The sequence below is a fragment of the Stegostoma tigrinum genome, chromosome 9, assembly GCF_030684315.1.
Source record: "Stegostoma tigrinum isolate sSteTig4 chromosome 9, sSteTig4.hap1, whole genome shotgun sequence".
Lineage (NCBI taxonomy): Eukaryota > Metazoa > Chordata > Chondrichthyes > Orectolobiformes > Stegostomatidae > Stegostoma > Stegostoma tigrinum.
This window is the reverse complement of record NC_081362.1, coordinates 25,144,454-25,159,667: the sequence shown is the minus strand read 5'-3', so window position 1 is coordinate 25,159,667 and position 15,214 is coordinate 25,144,454. Positions and strand designations below refer to the sequence as shown.

At 41.3% G+C, this 15,214-nt stretch overlaps 1 protein-coding gene across 3 annotated transcripts in view; it reads right to left on the bottom strand.

Annotated features, from left to right (window-relative positions):
• Positions 1 to 15,214, bottom strand: part of agpat4 (1-acylglycerol-3-phosphate O-acyltransferase 4 (lysophosphatidic acid acyltransferase, delta)) — a 174,503-nt gene that overhangs the window by 18,853 nt on the left and 140,436 nt on the right. For all 3 annotated transcript variants that reach the window (XR_007248158.2, XM_048536764.2, XM_048536763.2), the window contains exon 8: positions 13,029 to 13,227. Coding sequence is in view for 2 of the 3 variants with exons in the window: in XM_048536764.2 (XP_048392721.1) it covers positions 13,029 to 13,227 (199 nt within the window). In the remaining variant the exon portion in view is untranslated. The remainder of the gene's footprint in view (positions 1 to 13,028; positions 13,228 to 15,214) is intronic.

Sequence of the window (15,214 nt, the reverse complement as noted above, 5' to 3'; positions counted from 1 at the left end):
TTTCAAGGAACTATGATCTCCAAGGTTTTTGTTCAGCAACACTCCCCAGGACCTTACCATTAAGCATATAAGTCCTGCCTTGATTTACCTTTCCAAAAGGCAACACCTTACATGTACCTAAATTAAACTCCACCAGCCACTCCTCAGCCCATTGTCCCATCTGATCAAGATCCCACTGTACTCAGAGGTAATGTTTGCTGTCCGCTTATACCAATTTCGATCTCATCGGCAAACTTATGAACCATACCTCCTATGATCATTTATATAAATAATTTGGATGCAAAAAGAAGCAGTAGACCCAGCACCAATCTTTGTGACATACTGCAGTTCACAGATTTTCTGCCCGAGAAGCAACCCTCCACCACTACCCTCCACCTCCTACCTTCAAAAGCCAGTTCTATATCCAAATGGCTAGTTCTCCCTGTATTCCATAGGATTTAAACTTGCTAACAAGTCTACTATATAGAATCTTGAACACCTTACTGAAGTCAAAACACACCCACCACTCTGCCTTCAACAACTTGTTAATTTCCAATTCACTGGGACTATTCTAAACCTTTGGACAATCATAACAAGTGCTTCCACCATTTCTGCAGTCCACGTTTTTACAGCCTAAGACACGTCATTGTGTCCTGAGGTTTCATCATTTAAATTCCTCCTGTACATTTTCTCTGATAAAATTAAATCATAATGCTTTTAGCGCCTTTGTTACCTCCTAACTCAGGATGTAATTTGTTCAACATCTGCACCACTTCTGTATTCACCATGATGATGTCTCCCATCTGTCTCCAGGGAGATAGCTAATTTCCTTGTTGTATACTTGCTAAACTTATTCAAAGCATTTTCGCAATCTATTTACATATTCCTGGCTAATTTGCTCATTATATTTTCAAGCTTCATTTCATTCTATTCCACTTTTTTCAAAATCTTTGGTAACTCTGCTGGTTTCTAAATTCCTCCCAATCCTTGGGCCTCTATTTTAAGACCATCATTAACTTCTTTAGGGATACCACACATAGATCTTATTTCAAAAGTTGTTGTTTTCCCAATGGAATGGATTTTAGTCAAGCTATAAACTGTTTCATTAAATATGATACTGTTTGTCACCTAACTTTCAGTCTATTCACTAATTTCTCTAATACGTTTTGGCTATGTTTAAGATTCTTAACTGAGCTGGAGTTTTGGGCACTTAACATGAAATTCAATCAAACTGTCCCTTTGGACCTTTTACTTCAAGACTGTTAACCAGCCCTGCCTGGACACACTAAACAGTATCTAGAATACCTAACCTGTACTGTTTTCCTATTACTTTTCCTGCCCAGGAGCTCTCAAGTGTGTTGGAACTTCATGTTGAATCAAAATTTCCAACTTGTCAGTTATCAAAAACGCTCTTACACCAATCATAAGAGACACACTTGGTGCAAATGATGCCTGGAGGCTCAGAGTGGACTTGATGGGCTGAATGGCCTGCTTCCAAACTGCATGGATTCTATTATTCCAGAAGACAGCACCATCACCTAACTCAATCCCTTCTTAGTATCTAAATTGCAAAGATTGTGCTGCTATCCAGTATTAGATGAACAGAAATGTCTTCCAATTAAATATTGTAAATACTGAAACCTGAGGTCACAGTGACAAATTTGGCTCCTTCACCAATTCTACTCCGTTCCACTGACAATTGCCTGACATTGAACCAAACAGTTTGCAATCCCAGTGTTTTTGGTTTCTGCACGCATCCGTACCATTACTATTTCCAATTCAGTAACGTTACCTGTCACCAATTGATCTCAAATCTTCTGCCACTCAAACTCTCATCCATGCTGCTTTCATTCAGACTGGATCAATCTAAAAGTCTTGGCCAGTCTCCACAGTCTGCACATCCCAAGCTTTATGTTATCCAAAATCGCCCATGTTGCAACTCGCATCAAATGCAGTTTACACACCCTGTCCTCAATAACTTACACTAGTGCCTGATGAAGCAAGATCTTGGTTTCAAAATTCTCATCTTCACTTTTTTATCTCGATTTGGCCTTTTGCCCCTCTCTAATCTCATATAGCCCTACAGCCCTCACATCTGCACTGCTCTAATTATCAATTTTAAATCAGTCTACTAATGCCATGCCTTTAGCTGTCTCAGTTTCAAGGTCTAGAAATCTCTTCCTAAAAGTTTCTTCTCCAATCTATTCCTTAAAAACTTTTTGGCCAAGCTTTTGGGTATCTATACCAGCATCAAAATATGACATTAACCACAGAAAAGTAAAAATGACTTGCAGTTTTATTGTGTTTTGCATGACCACCAGATACTGAAAAGTGCTTTACAGATAATTCAGTACAAATAAAGGGTGATCAAATCTAGGGAACTAAGACAGCCAATTTGTATACAATACTCTTACAAATCTGAAAAGAATTAACCTTCTGATACCAACAATAGCAAATGCTGAGACCTTTTCTACTGCTGCAATTTAAGACTTGGAGCTTAGGATCAGATTTAGGCTAAATGCACTTCCCCAGTACTATCTCACTCTTTAATTCCTGGTACAACTTATTGACAACAGTATAACAACTCAGCCACACCACCTTCCAACCCTCCATCCATTGGTGCTTTGCTGAAGTGACAGTCTCATTATATCACAGCATGTCTCAGTGTAACATATAATCAATGTTCCCACTAAGCAGCACACATTGATTGTCAAGCAGACATACTGACTTCCTGTTCCAGAAACTGATGCTATGTACGAACTTTAGGGGCTTTCAAAGCAGCAGGAAAAATTAAAAGGGAGCACATCCTATTATACAGTTCAACACTTCTATACTTGGAGCTCACCAACACCTTACATGGTAACACAGCAACTAAGCCAACTTGTGAGCAGGGACACTAGCATCCCCTGCATCAGGACAGGATGCACCTCATGGCTCTGGTTGCTTTCTTTAGTGCTCATTCGTGCACAGTCATATGTTCACAGCATATAGTGCATTGTAAGTTTCTAAACAGCAGCAGTTTGAAGAGGGACAATGCTAAGCATGGAGGTGGGAAGCTATATTACACGGGAGAAAACAACTTCAATGGCCACCTTCAACGGGCTACAATGGATCACAATATTTGACACTGATGTGTGTTTAGGCCTGGGATTTGGGGGGAAAATTAGGAAGATGAAGAGTGAACTGAAATGTTAGGAATGCAGGAAAGCTCAAAGCAGATGAAGTTGACAGGATCAAAGAAGTAAACATTGTGGGGTTGTGTGCGTGTGCGTGTGCGTGTTGTGGAGCGCGACCTAAAAAGGACCCGAAACTCGCCCACTTGAGCACCATCTGGAAAGCCCTCCATCAACTATGGCCACCTTATCTATTTGCAAACTGTGCACAATCAGTGCAAAGGTCAGTAGTAGGGTGATCATGTTAAAGTGACTTGATAAAGAGTCAACGTTGCTTTTGGGTTTCTCACATAATATTAGGATCATCAATCTCCAACTCTTCAAGTTATTTTTGAAACGGATGTCCAACATGACCATCTTGGGTTATCAGCCTCAAAACAGCATGTGGTCTCGATGGTATTAAAAGATTTTTTGGTACTATGATCTTAGCCAATGTCATTACTGAGGAAGACAAATACCAGACTGAAATCTAGTTTGGTAGATCAGATTTGCTTTAACAAGATGGTCCTTCACTGAAGCACAAGCACAAGCACACAATGCTGCAGACTTGGTTTTAACAACGAGAGTTTACTATGCAACTATGATTAAAATCAAAATATACCAAACTGCTCATACTAGCTGAAAAATTTCAAAAAACCTCAGTAAAATATAATCCTAATAATTCCTTTACAGTATTCATACCAAAAAAAGTGTTCCTTTCTCTGCCATACTTAACTATGATTTCAATCCCCAGTCTAAAGAATTTAATAGCCTCTGCCTTGGGTTGGCATACAACTGAACAAGTCATTTGTCAAGCTATGGATATGGCCCCAAGCCAAAACAAAAACAAAAAAAAACCACAAAAAACACACAAACACAACACAAACCATTCTGGAAATTAACTGAAGTCTATTGCACTACACTTCTTGTTCACTCAAACTTACTGGATGAAATCAAAGCCCATAATTCCCAAGCAAGTCTCTCTCACTGATTTTTAAAAGAAGTCAGTTCACTATAGAAATAACAAAAGAACAACTGAAATTTTCAGAACAGGAACAGGTGCTTCGGCTTTCCAAGCCTGCACTGACACATTGCCCATCACAACTAAAACTCCCTATCCTTCTGGGGAACGTATCCCTCTATTCCTATCCTATAGATGTATTTGTCAAGATTCCCTTTAACAGTCATAATAGTATCTGCTTCCACTACCTCCCCCAGCAGCGAGTTCCAGGCACCACCGCTCTGTTTTAAAAACAAACTTGCCTCATACATCCTGTTTAAACCTTGTCCCTTGCACCTTAAGCCCATACCCCCTGGTAACTGACTCTTCTACCTTGGGGGGAAAAAGCTTCTTACTGTCCAATCTGTCCATGCCCTTCATTATCTTGTAGACCACTATCAGGTCGCCCCTCAGTCGTCTTCCCAAGTTTCTCCAACTTCTCACAACTACTGCCTACCATACCAGGCAACATCCTGGTAGATCTTTTCTGAAACTTCTCCAAATCCACCATATCCTTCTGATAATATGGCAAATCAGTACTGAACACAATATTCCAAATGCGGCCTAACTAAGGCACTTAAGATAATAATTAAACCCCTTCACAAACAAAGACTAAAACTTCACACCACTAGTTCAAAAACCAAACCCTAAAACGGATATTAAATAACAATATTTATTTGCTACAATTGTAAGGCAAATTATAACTTTTAAAGATTAGAACCATTTCTTCAGAGGTAAGTGTGTTGGAGGAGATTTGGTAGAGATATTCCAAATCACAAACTATCTGGACAGAGTCAATATGGTGAAACTGATCCTTTCATGGGTAGGAACAAGAAAAGGTTACAGATTTAAACTAAATTGGTAAAATGAGCAAAAAAAAAGTGATACAAGAAAACAACCTCTAACCACTCGCTACATTAAAAGTCTAGAATGCACTCCAGTGTGGTCATACCTGGCAGATTCAATTAAAGAACTCAAATGGAGATTAGGCCTTTACCTGAAAAAGAATGCATGGATCATGGGAAAGGAGTCTGGGAATCAACACTGAAATGGGAATGCAACTTCAATCAAGAGAGAAGCCAAAACAGCATCCTTCTGAACCATAGATAATGGGAACTGCAGATGCTGGAGATTCCAAGATAATAAAATGTGAGGCTGGATGAACACAGCAGGCCAAGCAGCATCTCAGGAGCACAGAAGCTGACGTTTCGGGCCTAGACCCTTCATCAGAGAGGGGGATGGGGGGAGGGAACTGGAATAAATAGGGAGAGAGGGGGAGGCGGACCGAAGATGGAGAGTAAAGAAGATAGGTGGAGAGGGTGTAGGTGGGGAGGTAGGGAGGGGATAGGTCAGTCCAGGGAAGACGGACAGGTCAAGGAGGTGGGATGAGGTTAGTAGGTAGCTGGGGGTGCGGCTTGGGGTGGGAGGAAGGGATGGGTGAGAGGAAGAACCGGTTAGGGAGGCAGAGACAGGTTGGACTGGTTTTGGGATGCAGTGGGTGGGGGGGGGAAGAGCTGGGCTGGTTGTGTGGTGCAGTGGGGGGAGGGGATGAACTGGGCTGGTTTAGGGATGCAGTAGGGGAAGGGGAGATTTTGAAACTGGTGAAGTCCACATTGATACCATATGGCTGCAGGGTTCCCAGGCGGAATATGAGTTGCTGTTCCTGCAACCTTCGGGTGGCATCATTGTGGCAGTGCAGGAGGCCCATGATGAACATGTCATCAAGAGAATGGGAGGGGGAGTGGAAATGGTTTGCGACTGGGAGGTGCAGTTGTTTGTTGCGAACTGAGCGGAGGTGTTCTGCAAAGCAGTCCCCAAGCCTCCGCTTGGTTTCCCCAATGTAGAGGAAGCCGCACCGGGTACAGTGGATGCAGTATACCACATTGGCAGATGTGCAGGTGAACCTCTGCTTAATGTGGAATGTCATCTTGGGGCCTGGGATGGCGGTGAGGGAGGAGGTGTGGGGACAAGTGTAGCATTTCCTGCGGTTGCAGGGGAAGGTGCCGGGTGTGGTGGGGTTAGAGGGCAGTGTGGAGCGAACAAGGGAGTCACGGAGAGAGTGGTCTCTCCGGAAAGCAGACAGGGGAGGGGATGGAAAAATGTCTTGGGTGGTGGGGTCGGATTGTAAATGGCGGAAGTGTCGGAGGATAATGCGTTGTATCCGGAGGTTGGTAGGGTGGTGTGTGAGAACGAGGAGGATCCTCTTTGGGCGGTTGTGGCGGGGGCGGGGTGTGAGGGATGTGTTGCGGGAAATGCGGGAGATGCGGTCAAGGGCGTTCTCGATCACTGTGGGGGGAAAGTTGCGGTCCTTAAAGAACTTGGACATCTGGGATGTGCGGGAGTGGAATGTCTTATCGTGGGAGCAGATGCGGTGGAGGCGGAGGAATTGGGAATAGGGGATGGAATTTTTGCAGGAGGGTGGGTGGGAGGAGGTGTATTCTAGGTAGCTGTGGGAGTCGGTGGGCTTGAAATGGACATCAGTTACAAGCTGGTTGCCTGAGATGGAGACTGAGAGGTCCAGGAAGGTGAGGGATGTGCTGGGAGGCTTGGGGACCGCTTTGCAGAACACCTCCGCTCAGTTCGCAACAAACAACTGCACCTCCCAGTCGCAAACCATTTCCACTCCCCCTCCCATTCTCTTGATGACATGTCCATCATGGGCCTCCTGCACTGCCACAATGATGCCACCCGAAGGTTGCAGGAACAGCAACTCATATTCCGCCTGGGAACCCTGCAGCCATATGGTATCAATGTGGACTTCACCAGTTTCAAAATCTCCCCTTCCCCCACTGCATCCCTCAACCAGCCCAGTTCATCCCCTCCCCCCACTGCACCACACAACCAGCCCAGCTCTTCCCCCCCACCCACTGCATCCCAAAACCAGTCCAACCTGTCTCTGCCTCCCTAACCGGTTCTTCCTCTCACCCATCCCTTCCTCCCACCCCAAGCCGCACCCCCAGCTACCTACTAACCTCATCCCACCTCCTTGACCTGTCCGTCTTCCCTGGACTGACCTATCCCCTCCCTACCTCCCCACCTACACCCTCTCCACCTATCTTCTTTACTCTCCATCTTCGGTCCGCCTCCCCCTCTCTCCCTATTTATTCCAGTTCCCTCCCCCCATCCCCCTCTCTGAAGAAGGGTCTAGGCCCGAAACGTCAGCTTCTGTGCTCCTTGAGATGCTGCTTGGCCTGCTGTGTTCATCCAGCCTCACATTTTATTATCCTTCTGAACCATAACTGATTCTATCCAAAAGAAACTGAAATGATAGTGTTCTATATGCAAGTGATGTCCTGTCCACTGTAGTTCATTAATGTAACACTGCAGAGTTGACATAAGCTTATTTAAAATTCTCAGTTTCTGTTGCTATATAACCATGGTAACTAAGTTAATACGAACAAGTGCAACATTATTTATCTTGAGAAAATGTGTCAACAGCTTTTGCTTTCTCACCCAAATGGTTTACCTAAAACGGATTACTCAGCTGCAACTCAAACATCATAATTGCATTTGACTTTAAAGAGAAACAAAGCAGTAAATTATTTTCAGAATCAATCAACTCAAATGGTCTAAAATTTGTAGCAGCTTTAAAATTTGTTCTAAAATCATCATTCAGAAACAAGTGGGTACTGGTATGTCCTTAAGAATAAAGTGCAGCATTTATTATCTTTAACTCATGAGTGAGAGCTCACGGGCAAGGCATTTGTTTCTATCTCCAAGTGTCTGAAGGTGGTAGTGTTGAACCTGCTTGAATTACTGTCCATCTGACATAGGCATACTCAGGGGTTGTTAGGAAGGGGAGGAAAAAAAGCAACGAAATACAGTCAACCATTGCGACTTTAAATTTACTCATGAGGCGTTGAATTTGCAGCCTGTCCCTAGCTGAGAAGGTGGTGATGAACTGGCTTCCTGAACTGCTAAAATCCATTTCCTGTAGGTTGACTCACAGTGCCCTTGGGTAGGGCATTCCAGGATTTTGGCCCAACAACAATGAAGTAATGGCGAATAACATGGTGTGCAGCTGGATGAACACAACAGGCCAAGCAGCAGAGGAGCAGGAAAGTTTGATGTTTTGGGTTGAGACCTATCTTCAGAAAATCATTTTGGCCAAGACAGCTCATCCATTTGGTACTTCTGGCTATTGACTGTTGAGAATGGTTCAGCCTCTTCCATCATTGAGAATCGGAATATTTGTGGAGAATCTTTGTCTACGGAGTTGTTTAACTGTCCACCACCATTCATGACTGGCCACCATTCATGACTGGATGTGGCAGGACTGCAGAGCGTAGATTGATCTATTGGTTGTGAGATCACTTGGCTCTGTCTATCACTTGCTACGTGAGATGTTTGGCACACAAGCAGACCTTTTGATTGCTTCAGAAGGTTGATACCTCTTAGATTTGCCTGGTGCTGCTCCTGGCATGCCCTCCCATTCTTCGAAGATCAGCGTAAATTCAGTTGAACTTCAAATACCAAGAGTTTGATCTTTCCTTGAAGTGCATCAGGTGGGCTCCGAGTCAGACATGTCGATAATTTCATATCACCAGCTAATATGTTCCCACTTGTGGCATATTTTAAAAGTAGACTGTTTCAAGGGAATGACAACTACAAATCACCAGCAGGAGGTAGCCAATTAGAGTGAAAATTTTACGTGGTCCATAAAGGGCAAATCTCCTACCACTATTCAAATGTCCACCTTCTCTAAAATTGTCCTTTGGGTCCTGCCATCAACATTTACAAGCAAAGACAGGATTGAGACATAGGAACAAATATCCTGCCCCTGAAATGTAACAGTGTAATTAAACTGGATTGTTACAATTAAAAATTATGATTTAAAAGTAAATACATCTGGACAAGTCACCAGGATACACCTGTTTTAACTTTTCCTCCCAAACTGATTTTTTTCTCTTGATGCAGCAAGAATAAAATTAATTTCCTGGGTTTTAAACTACTTCCTACCTTCTAGCAAAGTTTTCTACTCCATTCCATTCTGTTCCACTGCATCTCATCTCTCTTTCCAAGATCTGGCCACACAATAGTTTCTCCCTCAGTTTCAAGTGAATCCGACGTGTATACGTCAGAAACACTGTCAATCTTCCTTTCAAATCTGTTTAAGCAATCTGAGCTCAGTATTCATATTGCTCTGTAATTAGTTTCCCCTTTTAATGCTCAAAACTGACAACTACTTCAATAGGACACATCGTTTCGTTACATCCTTGCCAAATATCAACTCATTTTAAAATTTTTCTTCTCCTAATGCAAATACCAAAGTGAAAGGTGACACTTCATTATTTTAACTTTATCATTTTTGTTTGGAGCTGTAAATTGTGAGCTGTCAGCTGACAGCAAAAGGTGACCCTTCAGAAACAAGTTGATGCTTACACTTAAATGAAAACAAATAGTACAAAACCTGATATTTGTTTGAAGGTAGGTCTGTAAATTAATTGCAGGTTGATTCTCGTTTGAAGAAACTGTATGTTGCAATCCTTCTCCAGAGTTTTGAGTTATGCTCAAACAGATGGCAGGTGTTCGAACGCTAACAGAGCTATTGCTGGGATGTTGATGACATCCAAATTAACAAAGACAAGGACAATGCTAAAAACAAGGAACTAAAGTTTGAACTGTTTTGAACAGTACGTGTTGTCAGAAGGATTGTGGTTGTCAAAGCCACAGAAAGGAGATCAGATTGCTCTCTGGTTATCCTCTCATTATCAACTTATTGAAAGTTCAGAGAATAGAATCCCAGCTGTAAGTATTAGTGAATATTCCTTAGTGCCTACTGGAAGCTACATGCCTTGACCAGTGTCTTCGGAAACCAAAATACAATTCCATATGCCTGAAAAATTATGAATTTTGAAAACTGCTTAAGTGGACTGACTAGTTACAGCTCTTATTTTTCTTTCGATTTAACCTTTCGATGTGTGTCTGGCAGACAGTGAGTGTTGAAAATCCCAACTCATTTCTGATTCCAGTTTAAAATCAAACATTAGATTACCCAATTGTTTATCTCTGCTTTGCTAAACTACTGTATTATATAATAAATAATTAATGTTTTTGTTAAAACTATAAACTTTGTCTTGGTTATTCAAGTCATCTGGTCAGGAATCAGTGGGACTATTTTGAAGGTCAAATATTTTAAATTTCAGTGTTGTGTTTGCAACACAGTAAAATTAGAAAATTTTTGGCCTTCAAGGGAGATCTGACTTGATTTTGATGTCTGTCTCCATATCATACTACAGGGTGAAATCATTCTGCTGGTTCCTGCCAAAAAAGTTTACATGTTATCCTTTTCCATTTCCATTTGTCCAGTCATTTATGCATGGAAAATGTGGACTACTTGCTGCAGACATCTCAAAACCCTGCAGTTATCACCAGTGTTCCCTTCATAAACTTCTGCAAATCCACTGGCAGGTTTGATATAACTACATGAACATCCTCACCTAGGCCAGTGCCCCCCGTATCAAGGCACTGGTCAAGCACCGGTGCCTTTGCAAATGCTTCTCTCCAGTTTCTCCATTCTAGAGCAAATAATTCCAAGTTGAGTGGGAATGCTGCATGTTTAGGGTGGCTTTCAGGGTGTCTTGGTCAGGTTTCTTCTGTTCTCCTATTGATTGCTTACCATTGCAGAGCACAGTAGCGCACTTGTTTAGGGAGTTGTGTGTTGGACACGTGCAAACTGTGGTTGCCAATCTCAGCTGGTTATGCTTGACTTCAGCCTCTATTCTGGGGGTACTGGCCTGGGAGAGGATGTTCACATTGGCAGAATTTTATGAAGGCAGCACTGGTGATAATTCTTGGGATTTGAAGTGTCTGCTGTACATCATTCATGTTTCCTACACATACAAGAGGCTGTGGATCATGGCTGCTCCGTAGACCATGAACTTGGTGTGGAGTTTAACGTCTAGGGCTTCAAACACCATCTTCCTTAGGCAGCTGAAGACCTCAGAGTTGATGGTGGATTTCATCAGCAATGTCTGCTCGCACTGAGAGAAGGCACGGGAAATGATCCACATTGTCAAAGGACTCGTCATGGATTTTGATGGATGGCCTGGGGACAGCATTGCATGGCACGAGTAAGCTGGTAGAGAATTTGTTTTCCAGCTGTTTTGACCAAAGTTCATCCTCTCAAACTTCAGGTGATCCGTCAATAATAGTTTGTAGTTAGGCCTCAGTGTGTACACTTGAAGGCGTTGTTAATGTTATACAGCTTCATTGGTGGTAGCTTTCTCCTAATTGCTACGGTCTGGATTGCTCTTATTTAGTACATTTGCCTCACCAAACTCCTTCAACTTTCCCTAACCTTTCCATGTATTTTAGCTCAGATCCAAAACTTCATTGCAAAATAGTCTGAAGGTATTTTGCTGCATTAAAACATATGAAGTCAAATGTTTATTATTTTAAAAATAACATCATCACACAAGTGGCAGTGGCAAATAAAAAAAATTATGCAAGTATAATTTTTAAAACCAAAACACAGAATATTTCATCTTAGGAAAGAATCTAGTCTGCAAGTTATCTTGTTTCATCAAGACTCCCTTCTCACTTCATGATTGCACTGACTACTTTGTAGTGTACAATTTTACAGGTGCTACTCATTCTCCCAATCATTAACTCATGAATGAGCCTCAACATTAGGTGGGTTGGCTATTCACATTAACAGGGGCTTTAGCTATTTCAGGTCCAAATCTAATCCTACCTTCATTAACTGCTTGAAAAAACATTTTCCTTAATATATAATTCACGGTTTAAAAAAGATACACAGGGAGTATTAAGGAAGAAGGCTAACAGAAGACAATTCCAGAACTTCCAGCAAAGAACTAAAAGCCCAAAAGACTATTAGCTGTCACTTAATACAATGGAATATCTCTTTAGTGCCCAAATAGCTGAGAATTCAAGATCTCCAAGTAGTACAGTGATGAGAACCACCTGTATATCTGACTTATTTGCTATCACTTGTTACTGTAGTTTTTGTGGACAGATGAGCTTTCTCAGCTGCTCTTTTGTTGAATCTCCTTGTTGATGGTGGCCTCTGGAGAAAAGGTGGCTGCCAAGGAATGGGAAATGCTCAAAAGGACCAATGAGGGAATGATCTAAAAGCAACTGGAAGTATGGAAAACTTATGCTGACTGTAGGGCTAAAGATGCACAGTCAAACAAAAAAAAAAACTGTGGATCAGTGATTTTGGGAATGAAAGAAAACTAAAAAAAAAAAATAAAAAGCCAACACTGACTGGTTTAATAGAGGAATATTGCCTACTGCAGGATTAGATGACAGCATACAGTTATGAGGAATCGAAAGCTGGCTAATTATCTCCTACCTAACCCTGGAACAGATTTCCTGCAGAGCCTTAACCATCACGAAGCAGAGATCAGCTAACTAGCTTAGAGAAGATTCTATAAATTGGAAACCATCTTGAATTTGTAAATTGTTGAGCAGTTATGATAAAGGCTCATCTAATCTTTCAGAAAAAGGCTCCATTAGGTAGAACTGTTTATTTTTATTATTTACTTTAACAAAGAATGATAACTATCATCTGCTCAAAATAGCATGCACATGCATTAACATCAAATCTCCACAGTGACATCCAGCAATAAATGAAAAAATTCATGACAGAATCAAAATAAAAGACCTTGTAAGATACTTGCTACTCGGGAAAAAATATAGCGGGTGTATATTTGAACAAAGAGAGGCCAGAGATGAAAATTTGTATATTTGGAAAAATCAGCACCAACTTTAAAATACAAAAGAGAATTTTCACATTGAAGATTTGAAGATTTGGCACAGCAAAAGGTGTTTACATCTCTTTACATCTGACATCATATTTACTATTGACAATTCAAACTCATGCCGAGCCATGCTGCACATTCTTGACAGAAACACAAATCCTCAGGACTTACCTGCAACAATGATAAGTGAGAAAGTAATTAGGGTCAAGGAAGATCCATTGCAGATCAAGTTAGCGATTAACTTAAATAAAGGAAACAGCAGCAAAGCAGCCCAGATCAGCCAGTTTACAAGGACCCATGGTCGTTTTGGTGGTACAATTGGAGTGCCTGGATAAAAGCCTTTTTTGAAGTAGTCCACTTGCAGCAAGTCCTAGAATTAGAAACAGATGGTATATTTTAGTGAAAAATAAACTAAACCAAAAAAGGTTCACCGAAGATATTATTTGTATATTGTGTCTTGGGTTCTTCTGGTCATTTCTATAGTCAGATGACGCATTTATGTGTAAGGGTATTACAACTTGTGCATGAAGTGAGATGGAATCACAACACAAGTATGACAATGTGCAAATGCATTTCGCTGTGCTTTCTTCAGGCTCAAGTTATACAACATACTGGGCTTGACACCATGTTGTTGTTTAAAATTGTGTTTGTATGTCTAATGAACAGAATAAAAAGAAGCCATGAGGAAAATCAGGCTGAATAACACAAACTTGCATTACACAAAAATATTATTTCATACCCAGAATCATATTTCTTTATTGCAGACATTTAGAGTAATTAATGCATTGAAGGTGAGTGTTCCAGCAAACTACAGAACAAACAGTAAAGTTTAGAATTCTTTTTTCCTCTTCAAACATCAGGGACAGTTTCTGGACAGTCCACTGCAGTGTTTACAAAGGTTGATAAATCTAAAATGATCCCAGTATAGTCTAAATAAAACTTAGCAACAACCATACAAGAGTGACAAAAAGCCCAAAAACTCTTTGCAGGAAGCTTAACTGTTAGTCACCTGAAAAGAGACTACTTGCCATCATTTCACATGTGCGTACTGCATTAATGAAACATCAAGATCATTCCATTTTGAAATTATATACAATTAATTTGGTCAATTCCTCATCTCCTTTTGAGAATCCCTAGTATACCCTCTACCATTTTCTACAGCAGAGGGGAAGGAACCGGCAAGCTTCACGTTTTAAAAAAAAATTAATTGCATACTTCTCTTTACATTAAAAAAAGTACTACTAAAGCACGACTTACATTTTTATAATTTACAACCATAACAAGATATTCCAAGATCTTTCAGAAGAGTATCATGAAAGAAAATTTGACTCCCAACCAGAGATTAGGGCAAAACAATCAATTTTGGTCAAAGAGAGTGACTAATCTCCTTCTCTTAAGATGCTCATTAAAACAATAGAGTCTCAAGGCCTTGTCAGCTGAAAGCACAGCCAGTGGTGGAGTATTTAAAAAACAAAGATATTCAGGAAATCAGAACTGTAGGAATATTAATGTCTGAAGGTACGGGAGCTGAAGGACATTAGACAGAGGAACGGGCCTGACCATGGAGTGGTTTGAAAACAAGGATAAGAGCATTAGCATCAAAGCAGCATCTACAAAGAGGAACAGTTAATTATTTGAGTCCAGCGACGTAGCCTACTCTTGGGAAATAAGGCAGGGCAGGTGACTGAGGTGTCAGTGGGGGAGCACTTTGGGGCCAGAGGCCATAATTCTATTAGCTTTAAAATAGTGATGGAAAAGGATAGACCAGATCTAAAAGTTATAGTTCTGAATTGGAGGAAGGCCAATTCTGATGGTACTGGCAAGAACGTTCAAAAGCCGACCGGGGACAGATATCTGTAAGTAAAGGGCAAGGCTTGTACATGTAGGGATGCTGGATGACTAGAGAGAAAAATAGAGGATTTTGTCGAGGAGGAAGCATATGTCAGGTATGGACAGCAGAGATTAAGTGAATACAAGTAGTAGGAGTATTTTACAATACATTAAAGACAAAAAAAGAGTGACCACAGACAGAATAGGGCCACTTAAAGACCAGCAAGGCCATCTATATGTGGAACTGCAAGAGATGGGGAGATGCTAAACAAGTATTTTGCAGTGTTTACAGTGGAGACGAATAAAGAAGACAGAACATGGGGAAATAAATAGCAACAGCTTGAAAAGTGCCCATATCACAAAGGAAGAGGTGCTGAATGTCTTAAAATGCATCAAGATGGATAAGTCCCCAGGACCTAATCAGGTGCACCCTCGAACTCCATGGGAAGCAAGGGAAGAGATTGCTGAGGGCCCCTGCTGAGATTTTTTTTTAAAATCCACAGGTGAAGTGCTGGAAGGCTGGCAGT